The following is a 14,926-nucleotide window of genomic DNA, read 5'->3' as shown; positions in this document are numbered from 1 at the left end:
TAATTAAAATAATATGAACTAACCAAGAAATTCAAATTAGAGAACATAATTGAATCCTCAACTTACACTTGAGAATAACCTTTTACAAAAATCAGATTTCCAAAAGATCAAAAGAGTAGAATAAACTAGTAAAGATCATTGAAGAATCGAAATTTTTATTGATCAGAATCTCAACTGAATGGTCAACTGAATGGAAAACTGCAAAAGAATCAATTTAAAAGATTTAGCTTTTCATGAGGAAGACGTAAACAAAATAAAAATAAAATTAAGTCTAAAGTGTTATTTAACTATGAAACCTTGATGCAAACGTGATAAAACGGATTGAAACATGATACCTTATTCTTTCTCAAAAGTTACTTTTATAATCTTTTTTTATTGGAAATGAGAGTCTATCTTGAGATATTCTTTTACAATTATCAAAGGTTTTTTTTTCTATTTTAAATTATCAAGCAAATATCTTTCATCTCGATTAGTTCCAAATTCCGTTATGCCTTCTCTTCTAAATATTTTATTTCCAAACTCAGTTCAGATTTTCATATTTATTGTAATTAAACTCAACGCTGCTATAAAGATATTTAGAAAATATTTGCTTTGAAAATATGATTTACTCTATTTATTGTGCGTTTAATATTTCTAATTTCAAAAATTTGAAAGAATATCTCTAAAGAAAGATATATAAAAGTGTAGAAAATAACTTCCTAATTTAGTTGAACACATCAAAGTATAAAAAAAAAAAAAAATATGAACCGGATTCAGTCTAAATTAATAAATTATATTGTATTAGGTTCAACCTAACTTAATGTGAGGCTAATGAACCACTTTAATAAAACATTAAAAAAATCTAAAAGGTAAAAAAAATAAAGTGTATTTTTAAAATTTAATTCTTGTAACTATTTTTAATTTTTAATTAGTAATTTAATATATAAATTATAACATATGTATATGTTTTAATAATTTACTATATACTCATGTACCGATCCATTAGTTTATAATTACTCAACCTAAGTTTATATGATGGAAATTTACCTAAGAGTTGTAAATAAAAAATAGTTCAATCAATTTTCATACATTTTTTTTGTCTTCACGTTTTAAAATGGTAATGTTAGCAATGATAATCAAACTACCGTATAGTCTTAAAAAATTTGAAAAATTAAGACAAGAAAAGAATTAACAGTTTAATATATTGTATTGTTATTGTAAAAAAAATAAACAAACTAATATATTAATGATGAACTAATTTAATGAAAAACAATTGTAATATAGATACAAATTTGAAGAATCAAACTAAAAAATGTTTAAGTATTTTATTATATATTAATAAATATTTCAAACATTATATAAACATTTTTGAATTTAAATGGAACGCATCCATAGAAATTGAAAGATAACGATAGTACTAAATATTCAAAATTGTATATAATTAATTTAAGGAAATTTAAAATTTTGAAATCCTAAAAATATATTTAATTAATTGAAAACAAGGTGAGGCTTTATTCAAGAATTTTTGTGATGATAGGAAATTGTGATTATTAATTAACGTGGTGCACTATTTTCTGTTATTTATTTATTTATTTAATTTTAAATATAATAAGAAAATAAGAGGTAAGAGGGAATGAGAAGGAAAACGGGTAGACGCAAATGAACGAGAGTAAGAGAGAATTGAGAGGAGAAGTGAAAGAGTGGAAAATGATGATGACGATGACGACGACGATGATTACGGTGACGACGGTGATGATGGCGGTGACGACGGTGACGACGACGAGTAGTGTGTTCAACATCTATGCCTATGGCGCGTGGGGAATCCTTTCGTCTGTTGCTCTGCTCCTTCTTATGTTATTGCTTTGGCAGCGTAACAGATTCTTCTTCGCTCCATCTCCGTCTCCATCTCCGTCTCCGTCTCCGTCTCCCTCCGCTTCTTCTCTCATCACCGATTCTATCATTTCAAACCCCAGGTCTCTATTCCGCCTCCGTCAATTTTGTTAAATAAATTCACTATTTCAATTCCAACTGCAATTATCTTTTCTTTTTTATTATTTTTGCCTTCTTCAATTTGATCTTTGCATTTTTCACTTTTAATTCTTTGGCATAAGCTCTTCGTATTTACCTCTAACTGATTTTGACTGCTTTTAAGCTACAAACAAAATAAACCTAGGTTACTTCAGTGTTGAGTCAGGTGTATAATAAGATTATTTGACGATGTGGAATTTTTTGTCTACTCTTGCAGAACCTCGAATTTTGTGACAGATGCTGATTTGAAATTTTTAATGGAGATTTTGGATGAGAAGCTCAATGAGAATGATAGATGGGAGGATGTTCTGGATAGAAGAAACGATCGTTTGTGCTACAATGTGAAATGCTTCAATCCTAAGGTTTATGCTCTTATTCATTTTTAACTGGATTGCTGACTTGAATCGATTATGGTATTTTCTGGGAAAGTTAACACGTAACTTCTTTGTTTTAATAATAATAAAATGTTGCTTTCATAATTGTTTTTGGACCTGTTATCTGACGTTCATGTAGCTTTAATGGTTATATAGTTAATAAAGCATCTCCGTATTTTTCCCTTTTCTCTCTCACATGATGTGCTGGAATGCCCAGGTACAGACACAAATGCAGAGTCAAACCATCCTCTGGTGCACTTTGTCCTCTAATTAGCATATTCTTCTATAGTTCAGTTGGAACTAATTGAGTCCAAGTTAAGGGAAAATAGAATTTTAGTTGATAGTTTTTCATGCCCTGTTCATTTTTTATTAAATGATAAATAGTAATGTCAGGAGGTTACATTCTTGTTCTGTTCTTTCAGTGTGTAATCTTAATTTAGATAACTTCTGATTTATTAACTATATGCATATGAAAACAGAATGGTTTTGGAAATGATCTATAAACTACATAGTTGTTTCTCTGATGATGTTGCAGAATGGTCCCCTGAGATATTTGAGCAAGACTGTCTTCAAAGATATTTCATCTGAGATGCTGAGAAACTTCTACATGGACAATGATTACAGAAAACAGTGGGATAAAACAGTGGTTAAGCATACTCAACTGCAGGTAGACAAATCTGATGGTACTGAAGTTGGTCAAACAATTAAAAAGTTCCCTCTTTTGACGCCTAGAGAATATGTACTAGCTTGGAAGTTGTGGCAGGGGAGTGATAAAACATTTTACTGTTTTATAAAGGTAATGCACCAATTATGGTTTTTAATATAATAGTAATGTGAATAATTGCTTTTTACTGCTGATTAGTGTCAATGAACAACATTGTATTTGTGAATTGTGATTACTGTTAATGCCCCATATATTTGTGTACTGTGATTGCATTAATATATGAATGTTGATGCGGCTATGTCTCTCCCTTGCTCTGTTTATTAACCTTTTCCCCCTATCATTTAAGAGGATGTAGCTATGTAGGAATGAGGAAAAAATAATGATCAAGTTCTTAGAAAATATACTGGTCAAGAAATTAGAGATCCAGATTATAACTTTGAAGACACTATTGTTCACATGTAAAACTATCCCCTGGTAATTATAAATATTTTCTCTGGGTTTTTTTCTTCTTCTGCCAATTTGGAGATTTATTTATTGGGATTTGTGCACTGTATATTTGCATATTGCAAAATAAAAAATTGTGGTTTCTCGTTAAATACAATTAAATAGAAGTTGTTACCCATTGCAAGTCCTTCATACTTGGTTAGGGGAAACTTTCGTATGCCTTGTTGCTATGGGCAAAGAGTTCAGCATGTGTGATGCATCCCTATTCTCCATCCTTTAACGTATCTGTTGATATCTTACAGATGGTGTGTGCATATTTAGACATATGCAGGTCCTATCTCGAACTTATCCCTTTGCTTAATGATAGTTCCAAGGGAAATACAGTGACAAACAAGGCATATAGAAAATTGTTAGAAAATACAACCTTTGTTTATGAAAGAATGTGATAATTGTGAGATTTCTTGCTACTAAATTACTAATGTAATTGAGGAGGCATACAAATAATTGTTTTTTATTTTTTTTTATAGAAACTGTATTTTTTTTTCAATGCAATGACTACTTTTTCATTTTTTATCATGAACCATGTTAGGAATGTGAGCATCCCTTGGCACCACGGCAGAGAAAATATGTACGCGTTGAGCTTTTTAGATCTGGCTGGCAAATAAGGGAAGGTAGTGTCTTGACATATTCTAAGTTTTTTCCGTCGGTTCTACCTGGAAATGGGAACTTTTCCTTTAATGTTTTTGAAAAGTACAGTATATTAAATCCACTCTACTTTCTAAGTTGCCTAGATTCATTGTAACTTGGGAAATAGAGTTAGAATTTATTAGCCTAATTTTGTATATTAATTTTATCAGTAATTATTGTCTACATAAATTGTTAGGTTGAGTATTTTTTCACTCAAGCAATTTCCTCAAATACCCCAAATTATTTTCTGCTTCCTAAATTCTGTGGAGTATAATTGTAAAAGTTAGTAGAATTTAATTGGCATCCTTAACTACACATATTCTTAGGCTCTTGATAATTGAACTTTTTTAGTCTTTCAAGGTCGTGAAAGATTATATAATATTTAGTGTGATTTCTTTCTAAAATTTCTATTCAATTGAATAATGTACTCACGTATTCATGTTCCAATTGAACACTTTCATTTTTATTATTCTCAAAGAAGATTTTTTCTTTCTTTTTACCAAACATATGAGGATCCAATCACGATCTTCTAATAAGAACAAGAAAGAAGATCAAGAAATCTTTCGCCATGACAACCTATTTCTATCTCTGCACATTTATTCAGAATTTGGTCTGTCAAAAATCTTTCTTTTCATTTGCAACCAGTAGTACTCATGTTCTCCATTTAAGCATATATTTCATTGCCTCAACATTCTAGCAATGAAAGTACTGTTTTATGACTGGCATTTAAATAATTACAGTACCTGGTAGCAATGCCTGCGAGATCACAATGTTTCATCAAGAAGATGCTGGTTTAAATGTGGAGATGGCTAAGCTGGCTTTTCGCAAGGGCATATGGAGCTATGTATGCAAGATGGATAATGCACTTCGAAGATACTCTGTTACAAACTATCATTTATCAAGTTCAGTTACCACTTCACTTAATTTAATGCAGAAGGTTAGTGCTGCTCTTCACATATAATCATTTTACTTCTTTCCTGGTTGGATTTCTGATGCCTTTTATCATAGTCTGGTTGATTTTCTAATGCCTTTTCATAGTCTGGTTGAATTTCTGTTGCCTTTTCATAGTCATCAGAACACTGCTTGGGGTGGATTTGCTTTAGACTTTGAATTTGTTCTTGATGTCTATTTATAACACCATTATCCTATTAAACAGCTCCTATTATAAAATCACACATTTATTTTTGGGATGATGACTAGGTATGTTTCTTCAGGAGTTAAATTAAGTTTTTGGATGATGGCATTGTTCGTATTATTCTGGTCATATTAGTGGTTATATTGTCAACTATATTGGGCCTTTTGATTCTTCTATGGTTATCCAGTCATTTAAGGTGTATTTGGGTTGTATTTAATAGTTCTTATGTTAAGCTACGGAATTCAAAGTAGATAAATGTTCGTGACCAGTAGTCCCTTCCTTCTTGTGTGCAGGTACCGGCTTGCTTGGACACTATTACGAGTAACGTATCTCCACCACGTCCTGCTGTTTTCCATGATCAAGTTACTGTTGAATCTCAAAAGCGGATGATCCAGAGAAGGCCATCTAGAAAGTTTATAGCCAATAGTTTGCTGCTTCTAGGAGGTGCTACTGCAATATGTCTTTCTCGTGGTCACTCTAGCCTAGGTGCTAAAGTTGCCATAGCATACGTTTTAACAAAATTTAGTAAGCGTGGTGCTAAATCAAACCAAAGCAAACAAAGTTGAATGTAAGATTGATTTTATTTTATTTTAATATTAGTCTCCTTGTATTGAATAATCAAAGATTATATATAACCTTGATAATGTTAATAATCCTTATGTTGTATATGATTTAGACATTCATACGTATATAATCTCTTGCTACATCTTAATTTGTTTATTAATAATATGGTGGGGTTTTTTTGACCAAATAAAACCATAATTAATTAGTTGAAAGCTCGGAACTGACTGTTGAAGCTAAGCTAGTTTGTTAAATTAAAAATATTTAGTAAAATAATCTATTAAATTCGAAAATGTAAAAAGTGTTATATACACACAAACATATAGTCAATCTCTTATTTAGTATAATATTAAAAATATGAAAATTACACTTTGTGTAAAAGAAGATAAAATATAAAATCATATATTTTATAAGTGATTGAAGAAAAATAAATAAAATCGCCCTTATCTAGGTTAAAAGGAACTTAATAAATATTTTAAAGATAAAATATAAAATAAATATAAAACAGTTAGATGAGTTTTTAAAAATATGTAATAATTTTCTAAAATATTTTGTCTTATAGATAGAATGAAGGAGATCAAACAAGTTTTTCAGCTATTGAAACAAACAAGTTTAAAATTAATTGAAATGATGTGTCAAATATAACTTAAATTTAGAGTGTCTTTTATCTTGGTGTTTATAATGGTTTTTAATTCATTGTGAATAATTTATAACCTCTTATGGTTGAAATTTTACTTATTCGTTATTATATATTTTGTATTTATGTAATTCATTATAAACAATTTTGAATATTTTCATAGTAAACTAAACAATTATATAAAAAATCTAATTATTTTTTAAACTAAAATTTGCATACGAAGCACTATTTATGGACTAAGAAATTTATATTTTAAAGTTAGAGTTAAATATGATTTTGGTTCATGTGATAGAAATTGATTTGGTAATTACCGAATTGTTTTTTAGAATGAGATTTTTTTAATTTTTATTTTTTGAACACAATAATGTCTTCTAGATATGTTTTTCTGGATTTTTATTTATGGAATGAAAGAAAATTTTGGAAATTTAAAAATATGTAGGGTGGTGGTTAAAAAGGTTGAGTTTAGGAAGAATTTGCTAATTGATTTTTGTCCTTAATTTTTGTCCCTAGTTCAAATTATAGATCAGATATTTATAATAAAAAAAACTATTAAAATTAATCAGTTATTTTTAAGTAAGATGTTAAAATATTTCATGTTAATTTATTTTTAAAGTGGATGTTATATGCTAATTTCTTTTTAAAGTGGATGTTATATATTTCATCCTAAATTTTTTTTAGTTAAATAAAAAAGAAACACTTGTAATGATTCATTTCAATAATTTTCTTATTATAAAAGTTTAAACTATAACATAAATCAATTTTGTGTAAGAGAAAAAAAAAATTAGATATTTAAATTTATCATTATTAAAATGCGCGTTACTTAAAAGAAAATGCTCAACAATAGTTTAAAGTTAATATCCCACAGTATTAGGTTGTTAATATTTTTTATAATAATTACTATCAAACAAAAACAATTAAACTGGAAAACTATAATTATGTTTTTTTGTGTACTTTTAAAAATGGGTGTTGTGTAGGATTGATGGTTTGAGTTTATTCTGAAGGTGGACACTGAGTTGTCTTAGTTTCATGCAGTTTTTGGTTTTGGTCGTACGACATGATATGATATGATAAATGAAAGAAATAAAAGAAAAATGGTTAGTTATAATGAGCAAAAAGAGTGCGCTACCAGGCATTTTTAGGCGTGTAATTCACCCGTTTCCTTCTTCCTCCTAAATTGAGGCATTGGAAGAAATGGACTTTGAAATCCTGTTGTGTTTGTATTGAAGGAATGCTGTTTTTTCTTTCCTGTTGGATCAAGATCAAAAGATAACACCACCTTGCTCGTTTTCCTTTGTTCTGCATTCCATTGTGCTAGAAAATGCACCACAACCTTAACCATGCAAGGTTGTGGCTTGCTTTGCTTGCGGTCTCAACCACCTCAGTTCATTGCAAAACCTCCTCCGAAGATGGTAGGTACCCTTATTCATTTTGTTCATTGCATTCATTCATTGTTATTGTTCTCCTTTATAATTCAAATTCTTATGCCTTATAATCATGAAACAACCTTTGCAGTCGCAGCCCTTAATGTGATGTATTCCAGCTTGAATTCCCCTTCAAAGCTGAGTGGCTGGAAATCAAGTGGAGGTGATCCATGTGGTGAATCCTGGAAAGGAATCAAATGCTCAGGCTCTTCTGTCACAGAAATGTAATATAGAATACTATGTTTCTTTTCATGTATCCATCTATGAATATGCATCTGTGTGTGTGTTTCTGTATGCAAATTCATATTAAAGTGCCATTTGGTTTCCACAGAAATTTGTCAGACATGGGACTGTCTGGATCAACGGGCTACCAGTTGTCCAGCTTATCATCAGTAACCTACTTGTGAGGCCCAAATCTTCAAATCCACACTTCCTTTATTTTTATTAATTAGAGAACATTACTTAAATGTCATTCATTAATTTTTCATAGTACAGTGATTTGAGCAACAACAACCTCAAGGGTGATATACCGTATCAGCTTCCTCCAAAAGCTCGTCATATGTAAGTCAGCTCGCAAACAATTCACTTGCATAAAATGCTGCCAAATGTAACATTACCACCTCATCACTCCAAAAATATAACCCTTCTGGTAGCATTATAAATCAAGATTTTATATTAAGAAGTGAATTTTAAGCCTAACTCAACTTCATAAAACCGGATTATGAGAGGAGGTTTGCACTAATTTATATAAAATGAAATTTTCTAATCATTAGTCGATGTGTGATCTCCAATATTTTAGGATGACTGGTATCAGAATCAACATCACCAAGTGATTGATTAGGAGTTGGATCATTACCATCCCATTCTTCTAATTAAATTATTATTCAACCACAAGATATGGTGAGCTTCAGGCCACACGATTTTCATGTGAAGATATAAAGCTTATTCATGTGTTTACACCTCATAGCAGAAGCTTTTAAAGCAATTGGATTGTTGTTGTTTTAAGTCTTATTAGCATTCTTCACCTTTACATAAATTGGTGGATTTGGGATTTCTATCTTGCTAAGATATTATAGTTAATACACATGTAATGATGTAATTTGCTCAGAACTTTTCTTCTTTTTGGCAACACTAATTCTGTTATCTGGTCATGCAGAGATCTTTCGAACAATGGCTTCACGGGAAGTATACCTTTTTCCGTTTCTCAGATGGATGAGCTCAGCCAGCTGTAAGCAAAGTGCCTTTCTATTTTTATTCCTAATTTTTCTTGGAACTTTTGTTTGGTTCTCAACATGCTATGCATGCAGAAATCTTGGACATAATCAGCTCCAAAACCAGTTGGGAGATATGTTTGAAAAGCTCACTAAACTCAAACTACTGTAAGTGAGAACATTCAGAAAGGTTTTTAGTCTCAAGATCTGTACTTTAATGCTATTGCTGATTTTGGAATATCATGGAATAACATGTAGGGACGTATCATTCAATTCTCTATCAGGAAACCTACCTCAGAGTCTGAAATCGCTCAAAAACCTCAAGAAGTTGTAAGAATGCCATCACTATCACTGTCAGGGAACAATACACACATATTCACTGTGAACATCTTTTTGTCCTTATACAGGCACCTTCAAAACAACCAATTCACTGGTTCAATAAATGTTCTTGCCAACCTTCCACTTGAAGAGTTGTAAGTTCTTGTCTCCCAAATAATTTCTGATCCCCCGTATTCAAATGTTCAAGTATAACTCTTCAGATTTGCAGTGCATTAGACAATAGCTCACATTTTTATATGACTATGTGGTCTTTTATATGTTCCATTATTTGCAACAAATCATGAGCAAACATCCTTTTCATTGCAAGTAAAATGTCAATGTATGAATCACTTTGGTAAGGAAATAATATTTTACATGATGAGTCTTTTTTCAAGTAGTGAAGCTATTGAAGGAATGACTGGTATACCTGTAATCCGATAGAGAATTGGAATTGCTCTTGGGAGTGAAGCATTGAATAATGGCAAATTAACTTTACTACTTTAATTTTAACAGGCATGTCGAAAACAACAAATTTACTGGTTGGGTTCCTGAGGAGTTGAAGAGTATAAATGACTTGCAGTAAGTATTTTTTTTGACACACATTTAGTGAGGATGCAAATGAGGTTGTTTCTCTAACTTTGAGTTGTTAATTGGAAAGAACTGGAGGAAACTCATGGTCAAAGGGACAAGCACCTCCTCCTCCTCCTGGTACTCCCCCTATCAAACATCCCAAGAAAAAGAAAGAAAAATCCGTTATTAGTGGAGTAGCTATAGCAGGCATAATTTTTGGCTTACTGGCAATAATTATAATTATTGTTGCTCTTTGTAAAAGAAAGTCATCGAAACCTTCTTCACAATTTACCGATGAAGAGAGGCGTAGCCATCATAGATCTCGTACACCCCTTGCATCTCAGGAGTTATCAACAGATCCGGGTGCTAGTGTCAACAAAGAATTCAAAGGAGGTGTTTTCCTATTCACAGATTTTGCAATACTTTCTGTTATTCATGACTTTTTGTGGTTCTTATTTCTTGTGTCAGCCAAAGTATTTTTCTTTCTCTATGTACAAATTTTCTTAGAATAAATCTTGCTGTATCTATCTATCTATCTGTAACTATAGCATCAGAGGAACTGGCTTAAAATTTACAAACTGTGTGTGGTAAAAGAAAAAAGGAAATTGTTGTATAATTTGTAAGTGACTTGGCAACACTGTGACAACACCAACATGGGGTTGACACATACATTTAACTGATTTCATTTGTGACATTGGTGACAGGATTGAACTCATTGGATTCCACTTCAATTGACGTAAAGGCTTTGCAAAAATCTCCATCAATTGGTGTCAGGTCCTCTGCCTCCGATTGTGTGCAATCCTTTAATGACAATGAGTTTGCAAATCGTCTAAATTCTAGAAGAAGTGCATCAATCCGTATTACTACTTTTTCGCTGGCAGATCTGTACTCGGCTACTGCTAGTTTTGGTTCAGGTCGACTTCTTGGTGAAGGATCCATAGGATGTGTTTATCGAGCTAAATATGCTGATGGAAAGGTACTTCATGTTTAATTAATCTGCACCTACTTATGAGCTTTGTATAAATAAACTACTCATTGCACTAATATATGTTTTGTATCAGGTATTGGCTGTAAAAAAAATCAACCCTTCGCTTTTCGAAGGTGGTGCCCCTGAGGAATTCTCGCAGATTGTTTCAAAACTCAGCAAACTTCACCACCCAAATATTGTTGAGCTTGTTGGTTATTGTTCGGAACAGGAGCACATGTTAATTTATGATTATTTTAGAAATGGCTCTCTCCATGGCTTTTTACACTTGTCAGATGACTTCAGCAAACCACTCACTTGGAACACAAGAATCAGAATTGCATTGGGAACAGCTCGGGCTATTGAGTTAGTCTACATCTCTCATATACTACTTCTATATTCAAATAGCTTCTCTTCACAATATCAACACCATATTTCTGCATATAGACATACATCCATCTATACTGCTAATTTGTAAACCAGAAAAATGGTAAAGTTGCAGCCGTGTTTAGTGTAGCATGCTTTCTAGATAAGAATGCAACATTCCTAATTTTTGGTTACCCTTTCCATTAAAGTCCAGATTATACCTTAATGTGGTTATTAGTGTATCAAAGTTGGTGTTTATTTGCTGAATATGCGTTTGCCCTTTTTCAGGTACCTGCATGAAACTTGTTCTCCTCCTTTATTGCACAAGAATATTAAGTCCTCGAATATTTTGCTTGACACGGACCTGAATCCTCGTCTCTCAGACTATGGTTTGGCATCCTTCCACCAGGTATTAGTCCTTAATTATATATGTATATATCTGTGTATGTATATTCAAAGTTACAGAATTTCGAACCTATTGAAATAGTGGCGTAATATATGAGTCTTATTTATTGGTAGCGTACTAGCCAAAATCTTGGGGCAGGATATAATGCACCGGAATGCACAAAACCTTCAGCCTTCACACTGAAGAGTGATGTATACAGTTTTGGGGTAGTGATGCTGGAACTTCTCACAGGTCGAATGGCTTTCGACAGGTACGTGCTTACTCACTGCTTAGTTAGTTACATACATAAATTCTGGGTGTCTGTCGGGGTGTGTACGATGAAATGATGTTTGTGTTGTGTTCCTTGCCTTCAGTTCAAAGCCAAAAGCAGAACAATGTCTGGTTCGTTGGGCAACTCCACTTCTTCACGACATTAACGCCGTAGAGAAAATGGTGGACCCTGCCTTGCGGGGGCTCTACCCTCCTAAGTCACTCTTCCGATTTGCTGATGTCATCGCTCTCTCTGTTCAGGTCACTTTTCTTCCCATTATGCATGCATGCCATCTTCTCATATGCATCACTCTCTTCACAATTCATTATAACTGTTCTATCAGTAACTACTCTATTGTAACACTTTTAACTGATATGCTTCATTTCTTTGTTTCAGTCTGAACCTGAATTTCGGCCACCTGTGTCAGAGTTAGTTCAGGCTTTAATGCGATTGGTTCAACGTTCAAGTATGACACTGAGGGAGGATTTTGATTGAAGACACCACTTCTCAAATTTCTGGTCATAACCATCCATAGATAGAGATGTACTTAATTTTGGTAGAAATCATTTGCACACCAGTAGTTGTAGCTTGGACAAGAAAAGCTTGTGGATTATTTGTTTAAAGTTTCAGTTTAGTCCTCTTCCCTTTTTCTTTCTCTTTTTTCTGCTTAATTTCATTTTCCATCTTCTTTTCATTGTATTGTACTGCACCAAACAAGTGCCAAAAGCCAAATCCAAATTGTATTCTGTTTAGTTAGAATTTTCATTATTCCTTTTTCCTTGACTGGTTTCAGGGCACTACAGCAAAAATATGCAGTCCTTGTCTTCCCTATGGCAAAAGCAGAACCTTCTAACCTTCCTATGGAATTGTAACTCACTTTCTTATGCCTTCTTCCCTCATTCTCCAAAGGAGAGACATCATCATCTAATATTAGTCTCAAACCATTTAATAATTCACCATCAATTATTTTGCACACACTTTTCTGCTACCATACACTTCTGACTTTAGTTTTATAAGGGCATTCATATTCCATCTCAATTTAGAACATTCATATTTAATCATTAAAATATAAATACATACTATATTATTCACACACAATTCTATATGATTTATCCATTCCTAAAAAAAAATAAAATTGTTGATCATCTATTTCTAACATCTTTAATTCTCTCTATACATAGTATCTTTTTCTCTAAATACATGTCATATAAGTTGATGGGTGAATATAATTTTATGTTAAAAATAATAATAAAAATGATATTACTTGATTTTAAGAATCTCTACAACTATAAATTATACTCAAAACTATTAGGTTGTCCGTAATATTAAAATCAAATCATTCCCTTATTGATATAAATAAACATAATTATAAACATTTCTCTAGCAATCAATTTCAAATGTATTTAACTTTCTTTCACTTTTACTTCATAGTTTTTTTTAAGGAATGGTGCTTCAAGAATCCATATATATCAAGAGTCTCTCACATAATTCATTTAAAAAGTGAAATTATATGTTAAATATACCTTAGATAGTAGTGTAATTCAAGTAAGAAAATAAATATTTAATATGTATTTAAATGGTCAAACATTGCAAAATAAAAATGTCAAGTCATTGCTTGCCCATTACTATTTTCAGGTAGTCATTTTTTTCGAGATTTTCTTCCTGCACTCCATAATTTCTTCCTGCACTTCTATAAGAATGCAATTTTCATTTTATCCTTAATAAAAAAAAATCTACAACACCCCTTTTTCATCTTCCCAGCCCTATGTTTTTTTAGTAAATGACAATGGCTAAGAAGTGATGAGTAAGGAGAAGAATGATATTTATCTCTTAAAAATCTATAATTTATAGATTAAGTAAAAATTATGAGGTTATTTATTAATAGTGTCTTCAACCAAAACTCATCTGTACTCTGTGATGTTAGGTACCATTATAAAATCACTAAATAAAAATTAATTTTAAAAACAAAAAATAATTAGTTGTTATATTGATTAAATTAGATACTATTTTAAAAACTAAAAAAATTATTTGTTTCTAAATTAGTTTTTATTATTGATAAATAATTTTTAAATTGATATCTAATTAGCTACCAAAATTTTAACTACCAATTATTTAGATTCTAAATATGGTAGCAAAACTAATTAGATACCAATTTAGAAACATTTAGATACCAATTAGCTTATATTTAAATTTTAAGGTATTACATTGGTAATGTTTGTGAGTTGGAATAATGAAAACTTGTTCATTTGGTTGTCCATTTGAGCACCAACATGATAAAGGAATGGATGGTAATAGAGAAGAAGATGATGGTGAGAACTTAGATTCATGAGTTAAGTTGATAATAGTATATAAGTTATCACCTTTTGGTTATGAAGAAGGCAACATTAATGGTAATGCATGAAGGGGTAAAAGGAAGAGAAATACTCACTCGAGATCAACATGGATATATACAAAACAAAAACACTTAAATTTGAAAGAGGTGCACCACATCACTTCCATAAAAGAAGAACTTCGTTATACTTCTTATTGTACACAAATTGCTCTCAATATGAAATATTTTGTTAAATATGAATAAAAGTCTTTTTGAACTTCATTATTTTTTAAGATTTATTTTATTTAAATAAATTAATATAAAAAATCATAATATTTGGTAAATAATTTTGGATGTTACAAGTACCAACATAACACCAATAAACATATGAATAAATCTTGCATTAAAAAAATGGTTGGTTTCACCATTAATAGTTGTAAATAATAGAAATATGTATACATCATATAATCAATGTATGATGAGACTCATCAACTCTTTGGGGACTGAAATTATATGTCAATTGTTCAATCAACTTTTCCTTTTTTGTCAAAAAAATAGTCATTGAACTAAATGTTCATCAAATACCAACTATTTGAATTT

The 14,926-nt window shown here is 31.2% G+C and overlaps 2 protein-coding genes across 2 annotated transcripts; both read left to right on the top strand.

The window, feature by feature from the left end:
- Positions 1–1,589: 1,589 nt before the first annotated feature.
- LOC137818725 (Polyketide cyclase/dehydrase and lipid transport superfamily protein) lies at positions 1,590–5,997 on the top strand. The gene is made up of 6 exons (XM_068622302.2): positions 1,590–1,952; positions 2,225–2,369; positions 2,917–3,177; positions 4,079–4,160; positions 4,917–5,113; positions 5,605–5,997. Exons 1-6 carry the CDS (start codon positions 1,639–1,641, stop codon positions 5,875–5,877), a joined length of 1,272 nt encoding a protein of 423 aa, XP_068478403.2. The 5' UTR covers positions 1,590–1,638; the 3' UTR covers positions 5,878–5,997.
- A 1,764-nt stretch (positions 5,998–7,761) lies between these two features.
- LOC137818724 (protein STRUBBELIG-RECEPTOR FAMILY 5) lies at positions 7,762–12,773 on the top strand. The gene is made up of 16 exons (XM_068622300.2): positions 7,762–7,918; positions 8,022–8,154; positions 8,262–8,333; positions 8,426–8,491; positions 9,087–9,158; positions 9,238–9,309; positions 9,400–9,471; positions 9,549–9,614; positions 9,973–10,038; positions 10,118–10,422; positions 10,734–11,005; positions 11,091–11,359; positions 11,648–11,768; positions 11,879–12,015; positions 12,119–12,275; positions 12,412–12,773. Exons 1-16 carry the CDS (start codon positions 7,828–7,830, stop codon positions 12,508–12,510), a joined length of 2,070 nt encoding a protein of 689 aa, XP_068478401.2. The 5' UTR covers positions 7,762–7,827; the 3' UTR covers positions 12,511–12,773.
- The last annotated feature ends 2,153 nt before the right edge of the window (positions 12,774–14,926 follow it).

Source organism: Phaseolus vulgaris, chromosome 10 (genome assembly GCF_051622355.1).
Source record: "Phaseolus vulgaris cultivar YP4 chromosome 10, ASM5162235v1, whole genome shotgun sequence".
Taxonomy (NCBI): Eukaryota; Viridiplantae; Streptophyta; class Magnoliopsida; order Fabales; family Fabaceae; genus Phaseolus; species Phaseolus vulgaris.
This window is presented reverse-complemented; position numbering and strand designations above follow the sequence as displayed.

Coding starts and splice junctions, on each gene's coding strand:
- LOC137818724 (XM_068622300.2), top strand. CDS start 7,828: ATGCACCACAACCTTAACCATGCAAGGTTGTGGCTTGCTTTGCTTGCG. Junction 11,006..11,090: donor CTAAATATGCTGATGGAAAG/GTACTTCATGTT, acceptor GTTTTGTATCAG/GTATTGGCTGTAAAAAAAAT. Junction 12,016..12,118: donor GGTCGAATGGCTTTCGACAG/GTACGTGCTTAC, acceptor CCTTGCCTTCAG/TTCAAAGCCAAAAGCAGAAC.
- LOC137818725 (XM_068622302.2), top strand. CDS start 1,639: ATGAACGAGAGTAAGAGAGAATTGAGAGGAGAAGTGAAAGAGTGGAAA. Junction 2,370..2,916: donor TGAAATGCTTCAATCCTAAG/GTTTATGCTCTT, acceptor ATGATGTTGCAG/AATGGTCCCCTGAGATATTT. Junction 4,161..4,916: donor TGGCTGGCAAATAAGGGAAG/GTAGTGTCTTGA, acceptor AAATAATTACAG/TACCTGGTAGCAATGCCTGC.